General features: G+C 40.3%; 5 protein-coding genes across 5 annotated transcripts; 3 read left to right on the top strand and 2 right to left on the bottom strand.

Moving 5' to 3' along the window:
• Positions 1 to 272: 272 nt before the first annotated feature.
• On the bottom strand, positions 273 to 3,380 carry LOC137175163 (perforin-1-like). Its single transcript, XM_067580870.1, has 3 exons — positions 3,374 to 3,380; positions 2,100 to 2,292; positions 273 to 1,515 (listed from the first exon to the last, which is right to left on the bottom strand). Exons 1-3 carry the CDS (start codon positions 3,378 to 3,380, stop codon positions 273 to 275), a joined length of 1,443 nt encoding a protein of 480 aa, XP_067436971.1.
• An 860-nt stretch (positions 3,381 to 4,240) lies between these two features.
• si:dkey-85k7.11 (endonuclease domain-containing 1 protein) lies at positions 4,241 to 7,346 on the top strand. The gene is made up of 2 exons (XM_067579620.1): positions 4,241 to 4,665; positions 5,116 to 7,346. Exons 1-2 carry the CDS (start codon positions 4,366 to 4,368, stop codon positions 5,773 to 5,775), a joined length of 960 nt encoding a protein of 319 aa, XP_067435721.1. The 5' UTR covers positions 4,241 to 4,365; the 3' UTR covers positions 5,776 to 7,346.
• A 3,868-nt stretch (positions 7,347 to 11,214) lies between these two features.
• LOC137174311 (endonuclease domain-containing 1 protein-like) lies at positions 11,215 to 12,922 on the top strand. Its single transcript, XM_067579510.1, has 2 exons — positions 11,215 to 11,858; positions 12,085 to 12,922. The coding sequence occupies exons 1-2, from the start codon at positions 11,565 to 11,567 to the stop codon at positions 12,670 to 12,672; spliced, it is 882 nt and encodes a 293-aa protein (XP_067435611.1). The 5' UTR covers positions 11,215 to 11,564; the 3' UTR covers positions 12,673 to 12,922.
• A 754-nt stretch (positions 12,923 to 13,676) lies between these two features.
• On the top strand, positions 13,677 to 15,424 carry si:dkey-85k7.10 (endonuclease domain-containing 1 protein). Its single transcript, XM_067578924.1, has 2 exons — positions 13,677 to 14,196; positions 14,668 to 15,424. Exons 1-2 carry the CDS (start codon positions 13,873 to 13,875, stop codon positions 15,247 to 15,249), a joined length of 906 nt encoding a protein of 301 aa, XP_067435025.1. The 5' UTR covers positions 13,677 to 13,872; the 3' UTR covers positions 15,250 to 15,424.
• A 501-nt stretch (positions 15,425 to 15,925) lies between these two features.
• Positions 15,926 to 17,170, bottom strand: ufsp1 (UFM1-specific peptidase 1). The gene has a single exon (XM_067578925.1). The coding sequence runs from the start codon at positions 16,997 to 16,999 to the stop codon at positions 16,253 to 16,255; it is 747 nt and encodes a 248-aa protein (XP_067435026.1). The 5' UTR covers positions 17,000 to 17,170; the 3' UTR covers positions 15,926 to 16,252.
• Positions 17,171 to 17,420: the final 250 nt, after the last annotated feature.

The following is a 17,420-nucleotide window of genomic DNA, read 5'->3' as shown; positions in this document are numbered from 1 at the left end:
TCATAAAAAATGTTTCATTTTTCAACATGACAGTCACAGGTCTGTCAAACCATGACAGACTGCACTTACTGCTACTCTAGTGCATCCAGTTTTAAAGAAATCTGACAAAACTATTGTAGAATTAATGTAAATGTAAATGTTACATATTATTACAGTGGTTGCAAGTTAGCCTATTTAAGCTGATTACATTCATTTTTTTGTGTCTGGTTGCAGAGTGATTTTGAACATGTTTAATCTAAAAAGACTGACTTTCCTCCATCAGTGGATTCCAGTCACAACTCACTGAGAAGAGGCAGATGAGCTTGAACATCCATCTCCTTGTTTCCCCTCATGACAAAGGTCAGGGGGTCATCCACAGTGTGGCCCCCTTTCAGATGAACCAGCAAGTCCTGGTTGACATTCAGGCTATTGCGGGATGAGTACAGGTCAAGGAGATCAACTTTCATCCTGAACGGGCTATACTCTGAACAAGTGGCACCTCTCAGCCCAGGGGCGCACTCTGCCTTGTAGGAGAAGTACAAGCTGCCATGTTTCATGGGACACATGGAGGTGAAGGACCCAGCTCTGACTGATTTGGTGCAAGACCCCAAGAGGTCATTGGCTCGGTCATACCAGTGATTATCTTCATCCCACACCTCAAGCTTCAGCTCTGTCTTCAGGGGCAGCTCAACCGTGCCCAGGTAGAAATCTTCATTCCACTGCGGGTTATTGTTGTTGTGGATGACCTTGGTCTCGAAGGTCTGGTTGCCCAAGACCCTCACAAAGCCATCAGTTTGGGAGAATACATCACCCCACAGGCCGCTGGCATGTTTGACGGTTACAGTGAAGTGGGCCACGCCTCGCCGCTGAGGGCAGCAGTTGTCGGTGATGCATCTGGTGGGTCGACAAGTACATGGGTCATGGGAGCTGGGAGTGGAACCCTGAGTGCACTTGTTGGAGCAGTATTTGATTAGAGCGTGTTGCAGAATGTAGTCTTCAGTGGCCTTCTTCACTGCCTTTTTCTTCACAGGATCTTTAACTAGCTGGTAGAGCGGGTGCAAGCCATAGCTGATAATTTCTGGTTTGATTCTCAGGCTTTTACGAAAGGTATTGGGTTTGACCTTGGCAGAGAAGTGGAGATTGGATATATTACCTGAATAGCCCCCAACCACCTGGGTGAACCTCTGCTTGAATGTACGGCTAAAACTCTTCATGTTTTGATATCTTTTCAAGGCATTCCTGCAGTACTCTGCCTGAGCTTTAATTTCAGCACTCTTGACACTTGCCCTTGCAGCTGCCTCAGCGTTCAGGCAAATTCTCACCTCCATCTCAGTGTAGCCATCCAATGCCGCCTTGCACATTTGCACAGAAGTGACGCTCTTCACTCTGCCACCCAGATCGACTTTGTGCGTGTAATGTGTGCCAAAGGTGGCCAGGAATTTAATGTAATCTGGCTTGGTCTGGTTGTTGTACTGCTGTGGTAGGTTCATAATAGACTGAACAAACATGGGGTGGAGGGGTGGGGGTTTTTTCAGACTGTAATTGAAGCGGAAAGAAAACAGACTTTTAGAGAAAACAATACACATATTACAGACAGAAGAAATTTATATTGTGATTTTAATTAGCATCCTTTCTGCATGATACAGCTAACTCATCGTAATAATTGTTAGGTATAAAGAGGAACTGTAAGGATGTCCTCATAGATAATACAAATCTAATCAAATACTGTTATTTGTAAAACATTACTTTAAAATTTTTCACATGAATTTAATCTGAAATTGCTCTTTAAATATGTATGATTTCTCACTTATAGTAGATGCATTACACTTCTTGGTTAATAAAGCTGAACTTGTCCTGTTTGGACTGACGCATGACAGTCCTGGCAGCCTCAGACTGCATACCCCAAACTACACAACTTCAAGTTCGGACCTAATGTCCAGCCGGGCTCAACATCTGTATTGCACTCCATGACAAAAACTTCACTGGATTCATACAGAGTGGAGGATAACGTCAAGTTGGGTTTCAGGAGCCTCTAGTGCTGCACAGCCACAGGCAGCCTCTGAAGCTTCCCCCCCACGCAGTTGTTTTTGCAAAGGGTGCAGGAGTTGTTCTTCTGTCACTAGGTGTTCACATCGATCACGTAGGCCTGTGTACGCTTCATGGTGACCACGTCAAATCCCTGTCCGGCTAGTTTGGTCCCAGGTGCCGTCCACGCAGCTTTACACTGTTCTGCTTGGCCTGTGGTGCAGGAGAGCTGGGCCGAGTGGCATACAGCCAGCAGCAGCCACACTGCACCTAGCACTGTCTGGAATGCTGTGAACAAAAGACGATGATTGCTGAAAGTTAGATTACTTTCAATTTGATATTTACAGTTTTACCTCTCACCATATCAGCTCATACCTTAGTGAGCTAATAGGTCAAATCACAATGTCAAATTGTATCTATTGGAATGAAAATATAGAACACCATGACACTATAAAAGTTTAACTAACTAACTAACTAAAGACTTAACTTTTTTTTCATCACTGATACTTAAGTAAGTAATGAGTTACAATAGTGAGAGTTACACATGTAAATATGTGCAAAAATCTATGAAATATGTGTTCATACAAAATTTGTGATTGCTAAGAAAACAAACTAGACATGAGTTTATATACCACCACACAAACAATATACTACATAAATGAATTTTCAGCTCAGTGATGAGATTCTATATGGCTACCTGAACTTATAACTACCCGAGCAGCTGAAAACAGCACAATGTTTGGTGTCATAAAAGACAGTAGATACATATCCTTCGAATGTCAATGCACTTTTACGGTAATTGTGCATTGCTAAAGTGCTAAAATTTCACAGCAATTATTTTCAAGTTGGTTTTTTTTCATGAGACTATTTATATGAATTTGTATAAGAAAATGCCGGATTTGTAAGTTATAGAACAGCTGAGTCTATATGTTGTCTTACCATCACTCATTCAAAATAACTGCTGTCTCATTACCATTAATCACTGAAAAACTCTTGCTTGTTAAATTGTGGGATAGTCTGAGCTAATTTTTATAAACAGCACAAGCATTTGTCGGATATCTTCATTGTTCCATTCTAGTGTACTTTTGGTTGTGTTTCCAAAAACAAAACGAAATTCTGTTTTACTATAGAGCCAAATTAAGCATAATAAAACAACAAGCTTCCAATTAACCATACAGATGCTTTTTTAGAGAGGAAAATAAAAGACAAAACCTGACTTAATTGAGACGACTGACAAGAAAATCTTTAACTGAACACAAAACAACTTTATTCTAACCCAAAAGAGTAACTGGATGTAGATCACAAAATGATTCCCAATACAAAAAGCATTTTATTTACCAAACATTCGTTTAGTGTTATATTGACTTACCTAACATATCAGCCTGTGCTCTTATAGCAAGATTATGGGGTGGTATGATATTGAAAATGCTCTCTGGCTGAATATATATAGTTGCTTATTGCGCATGTATCACTTGCACCTTTACAAGTAATTTGTTACTCCTCTGTTTTAAATTTCTATGTTCCAGTTATGCAAACACCACAACGTTACTTCAAGAGGAGCCATCTCTGTATCTGGACAGATCTATCAACCTATGGGTGTTTTTGGTGGAGGAACTATCTTGTCAGATGTGCATACTACTATACACAAGTGCCCTTACAAAAGGTGTGATCAGCTCAGATGTGTTATGCAACATTTGCATGCACATGTAGATGTGCATCTCTGCAGGCTTATGGAAACAACAGACTTATTTAGTTTTGCAGAAGTTGTTGGAAACAAAGTTGTGGGAATCTTTCTGATTCAACATAACTGCTCATTTTGATAGTTTCATGGCACTACTTGCAAAGGGTTTTTTTGTTGTTTGCTGTCTTTATACAGTTTTTACTGACACATACTGCATGATCCCATAGTGCAAAGGCGAAGATAAACAATAGAAAGCAGTTTATGTCAAATGTATGTAGAGATGCAGAGATGTGGGTCCCCCATTGCATTAGTTTATTATCTTAAATTAGGTAAATGCAGTGAACAGAGTGAATTTATGAAATCATTTAGAAGCATTTAAGAACATGAACGCAGCCTGTCTGTGCAGAAATGCATGGCTGCACAGACATTGCAGGGGCAGATAAGTCAGCTATCCAGCCAATAGAGCCACTCTGAGCTACTGCTTCTTTGCATACTGACTCTCTGTCCAACAGCCATTACTTTACTAGATTACAAGGGCAACTCCAATACAGGATGACATATTGTACACGACCGCATGGAATTAATTCATTCATATTGATTCGTGACATGACATGTCAAACCCCCTGATGAGGAAATAACCCGGATTCCTTTTTTTTTTTACACCCATCTACTCCAGTTGTATGAATATGCACTTGTTTTGCACCTGCTTTCTGTCCTTCTACCTCCTGCTGGCATCACCCCCGGTGAGTGCCAGCGTGTCAAACAGTTTCAAAGACTGTGGACACTTTTTCTACATGCAGATACCACCTGTCGGGATCAGAGGAACAAGCCTGAGGAAGATCTGCCAGAGGTATGCAGACAAACTGCGCTACTCCACGTTGTATGACAGCAGTCGCCGCCTCCCCCTCTACTCAGCTTACGTCTTTAAGAAGTCTGATGGGAAGAGGAGGATGGACACACCCTGGATGTATGAGCCTCAGGTACAGACAGCAACACTGCTTACTGTTAAGATTGAGAGAAGCTGATTAGTTGTCTGGGCAGTAATGTAGTTATGACTTGTCAGGTGATAACAAGATGAACTGTCATACAATATGCGTTTCTATTTTACTCTACTGACTTTTGAAGTAATAACTATCTGTTATTGAAGACCCTACAGCTTACACATAAAGAAAAACAGAAGTAGCACTGATGAAATCACCCATTTGTTTTATTAAAGGATATTTTGAAGATTGGGTTTAGTGCTTGCAGCTATTTTGGCAGTTACTGGAGGCAGACTTTTGCTATCAAGATAACTTTTTTTGAGAAAAAGGTGGTTTAATCAAGATTTCATTAGAGATACTACAACTTAAGGCTTGTCTGTACTGGCTTCAGTGTGCAATCATGACGTTTGGGCTGTAGTCATTTAAAAAAGACACTTTTTTTTCCTACAGTTGGTTTCCGAAGATGAGAGTGGTAACATGAAAGCACTTCCCCTCACTGATGACACCCCCCCTCTGATTGAGGACAGCCAGGCTGTACTGGAGGACTACACAGATGCTGTAGAATATAAACGTGGTCCACTTAATCCTGACCTGCACCAAGCAGAACCAGATGACAAATCCTCCACGTACACCCTGACCAATGTGGTCCCATTAATCACAGACTTCCTGGACACTTCCTGGAACCCTTACTTGGACATCATTCGCCGTCGCCTCAACAACTTCTGCCTTGGCAAATCTTTTATGGTGACGGGGGCAACCATCTCTGGGGCAACCATCCAGAGAGATAAAAGGGACCGCTTGGCAATCCCCAAACACTTATGGCTGGCGTACTGCTGCCCACGGTTTGATCGTAACTCACCGTATGAGGTGAGGTTCATGTTTCCCAGTTATGGGGGCTATGCACTGAATGAACAGACGGGTCACAGTGTGGTGGAAGTCCCTCTTAAGACTCTGGAGAGTTTCCTAAAGAGCCAGAAAGACATAGACAGTGACCTGACTATTTTCTATAAGGGCTGTGTGTCAGAAAACCCCTTCAAGAAGAAGAGAGACCTGACTAGTGTTTCAGTAAGAGGGGAGAACTGGATGCACAGCCATGATGAAGAATCCTAACTTTATACTGAAATGCACCTATAAACTGGACTAGCACCCAATTAACTTTAATAGTGACAGTGTTAAGTAGTCCTGGCTTCACATGTTTTTAATAAATTAAATAGGGATTATATCAAAAAAGTATAGAGACATTTGTTGACTAATGGGTGAGGTTCAGATTCAGATTTTATGGTCTCCGCCTGTGGCAGTAAGGGAAAATGGGCCATATCAGAGTATACTAACTTGCACCTCCAAAGGAAAGAAGATGTAATTGCACATTAAAGCGGTACTCCAGTGATTTAGTACCACACTTCCATAAAGTTGGAGAGACTCACAAGAGAGATATTAAGAGAGGAATTGTCAAAATCAAAGCAGCAGAACCTGGGATATCCTGACTTTTAGTATTAAGTATATACCAAATTCTAAAAACAGTTTCCTACATTTCCGACCATGCAACTCAATAGCGTCTTTCATTTGAGCCTCCCTGCCTGATAAATGCTTATGTCTCTTATCTCCAGTTTGTTACGCAGGCTTCCTGTTAAAAAAGTGTGGCCCGACCCAAAATAACTCTGATGACATCATCAGGGTTATTGCCTCTTTAATCCAGCATATCAATCCAAGCCAAAATGACCTGATTGGTAATTTTCAAATCATTTGTTTCGTGTATTGTGTGTCATTGACTCGGTTTGTGTTATTCTAATTCACACATTCATGTATATTTAAATGAGAACAAAGTCCATATGTAAGTCAAATAATACTATCTGGATTTCATGGTTCAGATGTTCAAATCAAATTTAATAACAATGTTTACGAAGCCCTGGAAATACTCTACCTCATTTGTGCTCTGTAAACTTGCACAGTGCTGAACAAATTAATGCATAATTATTTAGCAAACTGACTTTTTAAAAGAAAATATTATAAATACATACTATCTCTAACACTAATAAAGTATACAGTCTATGGTGTGTTTGAACCAAAAGCTGGTGAAACTTGCAATTGCATGCAGTACAACAGGCAAGAAGAGGGTGAGAATATTTTTCATGGGGAACTTAGCTCATAGTGGCTTTAACAACAGAGTTTAACAATGAGTACCTCTGACATTCTGTGGGTCCCTCTGGCCATCATTCTTTTGCATTTCACAGGATGATCTTGCAGTGTATAATATCACATCAGAAACAGTCCTCACTGGGCTACATTACTGCCACTATACTCTGCTTCTTTACACACCACAATTGAAAGTGTAAGTACTGGTTTCAACATATTAAGAATATTGGAATGCTTGTTTGTAAATTGATTATGAATCAATGATCATTATCACTGATTACTGACAACAGCTGATAGACCTGTCATATGACTTTTTAATTATATCAATGTCAAACGAGTTGAAATCTTGACTAGATGCTGCATGATAGATGCTTTTTTTTATGAATAAAAGAAAAAAACAAAACAAAAAACAAGCTGTTTTGTTGCCTTTTTCCATAATATCCTTGCATTCATATTACAAATTTTCTCCAGTGTTTTTTGATTGCAGTTTTTGGGGGAGACTTTCATTTCAAATGATTTATCCAGAAGTTGTTCAGCAGGAAAGGGGATGAAACTCTCTGGACACTTTAGTGACTTGTAAGGAGTGTAATTTAACAGGTACATACATAGTGGCTCCACTGTTTGATTAAGATACACTGTTGCAGTTTAGTCAATACTATACTCCTTTATAATACAGTTTTGCATACACTAAGCTACCAAGTGTTTGCAAAACTGTTATTAATCACTAGAATAAATATAATGTGTCATATTTTACTTTTTAGTTGGCCTATGTCCCATCTTTGACACTATTTAGTTGTCATCATTATGTACTTTATTGCTTTAATGGACAACATAGTTGCTATCAACAGAGGGAGCCGAGCCTTCACATATTTGATGGAAACCATGTAGAGGTATTTAGAGTGACAACAGTAAATGAGAGTCCAAGTGGCTGAGTATAAACAGATGTTTACTAATTAAGTTTTTACGGGCATTCTGGTTTGAATCTAGCCAGTGACCTTTGCTGCATGTCATTCTCTCTCCCTGTCGTTCCTGTCAGTCTCCACTTACTCATATCCAATAAATTATTCCTGAAAAAAGGGATTCATTTTTGATCAAGCTTTTATTTTTTACTCATTGTCAGAACTTTCTTTTCTGTAATCTAAGAAACATAAAAAAAAAGGAAATGTGGTGTGAATTTCTGTTTTTTTTTTTTTAAGGATTCCTTCTTCCTCGAAAATGCACATTTGCACATATTGTGTGACAGATGCTCGCAGGGTAATCTACTGCTTCTCTGTCTCTCTGTCTTTCACTTTCTGACTCTGACATATAAATATAAACCAGGTAGATGGAGAGATGGTGGAAAACACAGAGGACAGAGGGAGAGGAAACATTCAACAATAGGATATCATGTTTGTTCATGAGCCTGCTCACGGACGGGCAGCCACCAACAAAATTCCAGCTCCACAGCTCACATGCAATACCCATCTAATTCTATAGTGCAAAATGTAAAAAATGAATTTAAAAAATTAAATAATGAGTGTACAGGCACACTATCATAGCATAGCCGTGCATAGTGCTATATGCTAATGACAGCATGCTATCATGCTCACCATGACATGAACATGCTGATGTTTAGCAGGTAATGTTTACCATTTTTGCCATGTTAGCTTAGCGTGTTAGCATTCTGTCATTTACTTATAAGCACTGAACACAAAGTCATGAGTTTTGGACAAAAACCAAAGTGATATTCTAGTCTGGATCAAAGTGATGGACAATAATGAAAAAAAACATCAGGTCAGTGTTAATTTTTGTCCTTATGTGGTAATGCAGTTTTGAAACTTTGCATTATCTCTTAACAATAATGTGACTTTCAGAAAAAATAATGAAGACTTGATGTTCACTATAAGGGATTACACAATAAGCAAGTTTCAAGTCTGCTAATTGATTTTCATATGATGCAGAAAATGAATGAAAACCAAATGGAACAATAGAAAAGCTATATTCAAAGTAAACTTGATTTGCAGTAAAAGGACTAAAATATGCAAAACCACTGGTGTGGTTCTTTCATACCTTTACAGCATGGACCTTACTGTTATCAACTGTAGTGTTTTCTCAGTCAAACATTTAAAGGATAAGGCTTGAGTTTTTAATAAATGTCACTCAACCACAAACAAACCATGCAGAACAGCTGCTATTTTCAGCTGCAAGATTAAACTATATTGTGCTAGTGAGTATTTACAGCAGCAGGATGGTGTATGGGAGACTGACTCAAAATAAACTACAATTTAGTGGCTTATTAATGTGATTTTAATAGTTTTTGGACAACAGTGAAGGTCTGTGGCACAGAGGATATACCGGCTTTGGATACACACAATAGCCTACTTGTTAGTAGGATGAACTTGTCAGTTTTGACCTCTTCATGGTATTTGTTGACAAAAAGACAAAAATCACCCACCTTCTTTTTTTTTAAACTCAAACCTATATATTTACAACTATTAACATTTATGAATGGTATATAGTATTATATTTTAATTATTTTGTCTGTTAGGGGAAAGTCGGCCAAGTATGGTTTGAAAGATGTAGATTCTGTAAATTCTCTGCTGAGGGCAAGCTTTTATGAAAAAAATATAATAATTTAATGCATACATGCATTCATTTCTGTGTTTGGTTCCTTCATTTAAATATCAGTTCCGTGCTTTGATGTGTTTTGTTCTCTGAGATTTTTTACAAACATGAAAAGTTGTAGAAGATAACACAATCTTTTTTATTTTTACAGGTTTCAGGAAATGATTGGGAGATTAGAGATAAAACATCTCCTCATAGGTGAACTGGTGAGTAAAATATATTGAATCTTCAGACTGTAGTGTGATATTTAAACCTGCATGTCTGTCATATCATAACATTAGTCTACCATCACTTTTATCATCTCACTGTTGAGACTCACTGGAGGCAGACTTTTTCTATCACTGTGTTGCTGACGGGCCTGGACCAGAGCGAGGAGACTCTGTCTCGCCCAAATGGAGCAAGAGGTCCAAGAAGAGCTGAAAAATGAAAAGCGGCTTTCACAGCTGCTGTTCAGGAAGGTAACACTGGAGCACCTTCAGATGTTTGTGTCAAACATCCGCATAAAAGCAGAGGAGTCTGTACAAACATTTATTCCATCACTGCACAGCAAACTGCTGTGGCATTTTGGTGGCACTCAGCTTCGTCCAGTCTCTGCAGGGGATGCAAAGCCAGCAGAGCTCTTGAAACTTGAGCAGAGCACTGTGCCAGTGGTCCCAGCGGTGGTGAACACGGTTCTTAAGACAAAACTGAAGCTGCTTCAGGCTGGAAGACTGCTGACTGACTCAGCAGCTCCCTGTCTCTCTCAGTATGGACCTACACCTCTTCTGCTTGAGGTCTGCACTGTAGCGGGTTGATATATGGTCAGAGCCATCTTCAAGAAGTTTGACCATCGCTCCAAGACTTTTCACCTGATGGATTACGATAAAAGCTTTTCTCTGCCAGAGAAGGCGTCATCTCTGCAATCCCAGACATGGACCGTGAAGTGCAGACCGCTGCATCCAGCCAGGTTCAACTTCAGCTCAGCACCTCAAGGGGGCTACAAGAGGGACTCATAGAGGAGAAGGAGGCCTCTCCAGACTATGTTTGTGTGCCGCTCTGCCAGCTAGTGTAATGTCAATGACTGGTGTTGCCTCCCCTAGCACAAAATAGCCTGGACACCCAGACAAAATGTCACTCAACAGGCCTGTCTCCTCTACTTCTCTCAGCCCCCTTTCCTTTCTTCCCCTAATTCTTTCACACATCAAGGTTAATGGAGAATTTCAGACATGGGGGGTTCTTTAAAAATTTGGTATCAGGGAGGGAGCACAACAGGTGAAGCTTTCAGCACACAAAAGATATTTCATTGCATGCAGGGTGAAGCCGTCCTGTCTTCGATTTTGCTGTTTTCCCGCTGTATTTTCACTCTCAGACACTAGAAACTCAGAGTGTGACAGCGGAAGACACTTCCAGATGACTTTGAGGTCTTGCTGGTGTTTCTGTCTTGTTACCTGAAAAGGAAAACAAAGCAGAATCTTTATTTTTAAGTTGACAAGACAAGCTGTTTCCACTTTATGTGCCGAAAGGGAGATATTCCAGGTGTGCGTACACTTGTTTGTAATGTGTAATGTGAAAATGGATACCAAAGCAGCAGCAACCCTTGTTTTTTCTAGATGAAAGCATCTACCTTTGTCACTGTCATACTCCTAGCAAAGAGTGTGCACCAGGCTGAAGATAAGTGTTAGGCAACAGCAACTGTCATGTAAATGTGTGAAAGACAAGCTACCAGTTTCCATTTGCAGGAAGTGCTCACTTGGTTTCCTTGTTTAAAGCAACTAGTGTTTTGCTTGACTGTTTTCACGAGAGGAGAGGACAGGCAGGCCAGTTGAATCTGTGACGTTTGACTTACCAAAGGGTCTGTGGGATCCTACCTCCCTCTCCACCAATGAGAGAACACACATGTCTTTGCCATTGGCCAATGGCCATACATTGTAGCAGTTGGGTGGCAAGATGTGCATTGTTTTGCATACTGAGTCCTGATCACAGAGAACAGAGCGTGAAACCTGTAGAAGCTGTTTGAGCTCCATGGCCAGGTATAGGGACATTTGTAGCAGCTCACAGGGATATACTTTTAAAGAGGAGAGATTCATGAACATCAGGAACAGTGTTGCTCTTGATTTTTCCTTCTTCAGAAATACCCTTCTAGCACGCATCCAGGATCCGACTGCATCAAAGCCATACTGACTATGGCATTTTGGGCACAGATAGCTTTCTTGCTAGTCAACATAATGACATCAGCTGTCAGAGGGAGAGTGGAGAAAGTGTTGTCTCCAGAGTGCAGAGAATTCCTCTACATGGGAACACCGCCAACAGGGCTACAGCACCACTCCCTCCAATTCATTTGTCAGCGTTATAACAAGAAGCCACGCTACGTGACTCTGTACAACACCATGGACCATATACCTGTCTACTCTGCCTACATCTTCAAACGCACAGATGGAGAGAGATGCGTGGATGTGCCTTGGATGTATGAACCTCAGGTAAAGAAAAAATAATAAAAAATAAAATAAATAAAGAAAAATAATAATAAAAAATAATAATAAAAATAGAGGGTTAAACATTCTAAGCAACCTTTTTCTGTATTGAAATCTTGTTAATATTCTGGTGAAAATGCTTCAGTTCATACAGATGTCATATATAATATGTATCATATCTCTTTACCTGCATCCTTTCATTTGTCCTGGGTCTGTCTGCTTGTCTACGCAGCTATCCACATCCTCTGATACAGATGAGATGCAGCCTTTCCCACATGGTTACATTCACATGAATTTTGAGGATGCCCAAGCTGTTCTGGATGATTACACAAACGCCATCCTCTACGAACGTGGTACCCTCAACCCAGACGAGCATCATGATGAGCTTGATGACAAGGCCTCCACCTACACCCTGACCAACGTCGTACCTGTAGTTCCCGAATTCAACAATGGAGTCTGGAACAAACAGGAGCACATTATCCGCAAACGACTCAACAACTATTGCCGGGGAACAGCCTACATTGTCACAGGCATCACCACCTCGGGGAAGATGATCCGCCGGCACAACATCAACCGCATTGCAGTTCCCACCTACTTGTGGTCAGCTTATTGCTGTGAGGACTACGACCACAATGCACCTTATGACGAACGCTATAAGTTCCCATCTTTTGCTTACTATGGCCTCAATGAGAAGAATAACGAGATGGTTGAAATCCCTGTCCAGAAGCTTAAGGAGTTCCTCAGGAAGACAACCTATGTAGACCAGAGCTTTCAGATTTTTGTGGGTGACTGTATCCCAGCCCTCAGTCAAACTGAATAGAAAAATATTTTTGCTATAGGGCAGCTATTTTGCATTTTGCCTCGAGTATCTTAGAATCACATCACATTACATTTTATTGTGTCTTCCCCAGAAAAGTTCATAATTGTTTGTTATGATACACTCTATGAGACTAAATGTGTTACCAGTGCTCCTACTTGAACAGTTGATTTAGAATAACTTGTCATTAGTCAGACTGAAAATGTAACAGTAATGTACCTGCCTTGTCAAATCTGCAGTAATAAACATTTCCAATCTGTGACTGAACTGTCTTTGAAGTTTTATTTTAACATGAGCATCAAGAGCATTTCTGTGATATTATACATCTTTCACAAAAGTAACAAATTATGAAAACTGCATTTGCTTACTATAAAAACAGGAAACAATATGAAGACTTTAAGGCCTTTTTTGGGTCTTGATCTCATACTTCTCATTTTATATTTAGATCTAAGCTTCTTTCAGAATGAAACAACATACTGTGTAACTAGCAGTGAACAGAATCTAATTAAAATCGCCAAGACTTTCATACTATAGGTTAAAACTGCTGTGGTCCTTACATATAACATACTCAAGAACAGCTCATTGGTATATATACCGGATGTAGAGTGTGGATGTCTATACTTATACTCTTATTACTTTGTATCCATGTAATAAAAAGAGAGGTGTGGATTTAGAGGATCCAAGGATTGCCATCACTAAAAATTCAGTTTCTCCCTGACCTGCATTTTTTACTTTCATTCTCACTCCTAAACTATAACCCTCTGTCTCAACACACAAAAACAAGGCTTAATGCAAAACATCATTACTCAAAGTATTTGTGTAGAACTTTAAAGAAAGGGGAAATTATACTTCTTCCATATTCATAATGAACTCAGTGTCATTTTTGTTCTCTGTATTCCACAGCTATAAAATGCTTTCAAAGAATGATAACATTCACTTCTTTTGAATTACTCCTACGACACTTGTGGCACTTTGAATATATGGAAAAGACTTTACAATGGGGCACCAGTCTGCTTAAACTACAGATGAGGCAGGAAGGGAAATAATGTTGAGTCTTGATAGAGCTGGGACAGAGGCTGTACTTGTTAGACAATAGTGGATTTGCAGAGGTGTGTTACAGTTGAGAAAGAGACATACGAGCAGGAGTAGAGAGGTCTAAAGGCATACAGAAGATTAGATATAGTGGGAAACAGAGCTGTCAGGATGATACCTACATCTGAGAAGTATGCCTTGCCCCTGGCAGCTGTCGTGATGGTGCTGACCTGTGTGTTGCTACAAGGGGCCCAGGCGGGAGTGGTGGGGGACTTCAACCATGCAGAGCGCTGTAAGGACTCTCTGTACATGGGTACTCCACCTCGAGGCTACCTCAGCAGGTCCTTTAAGAAGATCTGCCAGCGCTACGAGGATAAACCCCGCTATGTCACTCTGTATGACCCCAACAAACACATCCCCATCTATTCTGCCTATACATTCAAGAAGTCAGATGGGGAGAAGAAGGTGGACTTCCCTTGGATGTTTGAACCCCAGGTAAGTGTTCTTTTAATCCAAATTCATTGTAGGTAAGTGTGCCATCTCTGTGGATGTAACTACAGTATGTTATACAGTATAACATACAAAACTAATGTACATCTGTCTGTATCATTATGAAAGGAATCCATATAGTCTGAAAACACGAAAACATCTTATATACTCACACCTACCCAGGAATTTAGACAACTGGGAAAACTATATTACTGTAGCTATGAACAAAGTAAGCTTGAGTTAAGTTACTTTACTGGATATGAAATGTTATTCAATCAGATAGTCTTGTTTTATGCTCTATTACATTAGTTAGGCAAATTATTTCACTTGCAAATGTTTTTTTTGTGAATGTAGTAAATTCTCTTATCAAAGGATGAGCGAATAATTATATTCTGCTGAAACTTTTCACAAGTAATGAAACTGTCAAATGAATTTACGGCATTATTGTGCTGGTTTCTTCTCTCTCTCCTTCTATAGTTGGCCTCAGAAAAAAGCACCAGTAACATGGAACCCTTCCCCCAATCTACAAGCATGCATATGAACTTTGAGGACAGCCAGGCAGTCCTGGAAGACTATGCTGATGTAGTTCAGTACGAACGTGGCCAACTAAATCCTGACGAGCATCAGGCTGACCCTATAGACAAAGCCTCCACCTACAGCTTGACAAATGTGGTGCCTCAGATCAGGGAGTTCAACATGGGTCCCTGGGCGGAACACCAGGACCTCATCCGCAAACGCCTCAACAACTATTGCCGTGGCAAGGCCTTCGTGGTCACTGGGGTCACCACCACTGGACACACGATCCGTCGCAACAATCTGGACCGAGTGGCTGTACCAGAGTACATGTGGTCTGCTTACTGCTGCACTGCATTCGACCAAAATGCACCATATTTCGTACGCTACAAGTTCCCTGTTTTTGGAGCTTATGGGATGAATGATCGTATCAACAACCACATGGTAGAGGTTCCCCTCAAGAACCTGGAGAAATTCCTCAAGGGGAGGATGGATGTGGACAAGAACTTCCAGATTTTCTACAATGACTGTGTGCAAGATAACTGAGACAAAGTGGATGTGATCTCTGTTATGAGTTATGTGTTAGAAAATATCTTTAGCACCTGACTGTAGAAATGTTTGGGGTTCTTGTAGCTCAAAAAGAAACTGAGATATGATGCAAAATTATATTGTATGTAGCAATAAAATGAGTAACTGAATGGAGTCTGTCTAATTTAGTCCAACAAGACTGCAACAATTATTTTCATCATTGGTTAATCTGCAGATTATTTTCCTCAATTAATTGTTTCATCTATTAAAGGTCAAGAAAGTGCCCATCACAATAACCTGGAAACCAAAGGCTGGAAACCAATTCAAAGATATCCAGTTTACCATCACATAAGACAAAGAAAAGCGAGTCTCATCACATTTTAGCAGCTGGAGCCAGAGAATTTAGGGCATTTTATTAATTTACTGTTGAACAATTAATCTAATAATGTCAGCTCACAAAATGCAATCAATTGATCAAACATATTGTTGGAAAAGAAGGCAATTTCCACACTTGCAACCCCTTAGTTGAATAAATATTCAATGTTAATATTTCTCACATATCCCCCAGTAAAACAGTTGTGTCATTCTTAAGTCCTACTTCAACATTTTTGATCTTGGGGCCTCATTTGCATATTCATCTCACAGTAGGGGTGTTATATACAATAAATGAATAAAGACAAAACTTAGACCAATAAACTATTGAGGAGAATATTTAATGTATCTCAGGAGATCTGAGATTCAACAGGCTTTTTATTGAGCCATAAAGAAGGCATGTTAATCATTTAAATGTCACTTTACTACTATACTTTGTCATTATTGATTTCATCCACATGATGGCACTACAGCTCCCTGTAAAACACAAATGCAAACAGTACTGTACAGTTTCTCCTAATAAGACACTTGTTGACACTGATACTGAATTGTATCTATTAGGAAGTCTGACATTTTCCTGAGTTCATCCACACAAATAATGAAATAGTTTGCAGGTCTGTAACAGATAGTTCTGTTACTTATTTCATGTTCATTTTTTGGCAGTCTGAGGCATGCATAGATTATAAAATGAAGACTGATCCAGAGATGACACTCTTTTCCACGCCACCCACCCTCGCCTCTGCAACTCCTCCTTCTCCAGCTGACCTCCATAATAGTGAGGGTCAACAATTAACAAGTGGCTCCCCTTGTCGTCAGTGCATACGCCTACTATTCCCTTCGAGGAGTTGTCCCTGTCCCCTCCCATCATGACTGGACATCCATGCTTCTGAAAGTGCTGATGGAGCTCTTCCACTGCAACCTGTTCCAGCTCTACCCCTCCACCTCTGATGTGTACCAACTTGCAGGGAACATCATAGAAATAGTCAAGGACCAGGGAAGCTTCAAATGTCCCGATCCACTCCCTGGAGCCTGAGAATGAGCCTGGCTTGTCCCCCATGGAGACCAAGGCTTGCTGGGTTTCTGGGAGACTCGGTGGGGGTCTGTGTTGGCCCTTAGGTGGAGACAAGTTATAACACAGCCAGGAAGCCATTGTCTGAATAGTGCGGTAGCCACATCCCCATCCTCTGTCATCTTGCCCATCACAGCCATAGTAGAAGTAGAGGTAGTCTCCTTTAACCAGAGAGAATTTCACAGGGTCTGCAAGTGGGGTAGGGAGACCAGTGTGCACATTCTTTGGTAAGATTTTCATCTTCTTCATAATCTTCCCTTCTTGAGCTGCACTTCCTCCCCAGTCAATCCCCTCCTCAGACCCTGAAGTTAGATCGTTTTTGTCCATTTTTACTAATTGTCTCTAACGCATTTCGCCTCATGTATGTGAGTTAAAAAGGTTTCTAGCTGCTCTTATGTTATCGACGGGATTCTGGTGTAACTGCAATAACTGTCCCTCCGTAGTACTTGACTTCCGCCATAGCTTTGTTCCTACTGACAATGATGCATTCAGGAGTTCCTCGTCATCTCCTGACATTACACCACGTCTTGTTTTTTTGTGTGTGAGTGTGTGTGTGTGTGGTTTTTTTAGTAGTTTGAGGGGGCGACAAGTTATTTAATCTTGGGATATCACTGGAAGAATTTCATCTTTAAATGCAAATTCTAATATAATATTAGCTATGTGTAATTTGTAGTGGAGTAAAGCTACAGCAGTAGGATAAGGAACAGAAAAAAACGCACCGGCAAATTATATTCATAATGAAAAAATG

The sequence above is a fragment of the Thunnus thynnus genome, chromosome 22, assembly GCF_963924715.1.
Source record: "Thunnus thynnus chromosome 22, fThuThy2.1, whole genome shotgun sequence".
Lineage (NCBI taxonomy): Eukaryota > Metazoa > Chordata > Actinopteri > Scombriformes > Scombridae > Thunnus > Thunnus thynnus.
Note: the sequence above shows the minus strand (reverse complement) of the source record. Positions and strands in the feature narration are given on the sequence as shown.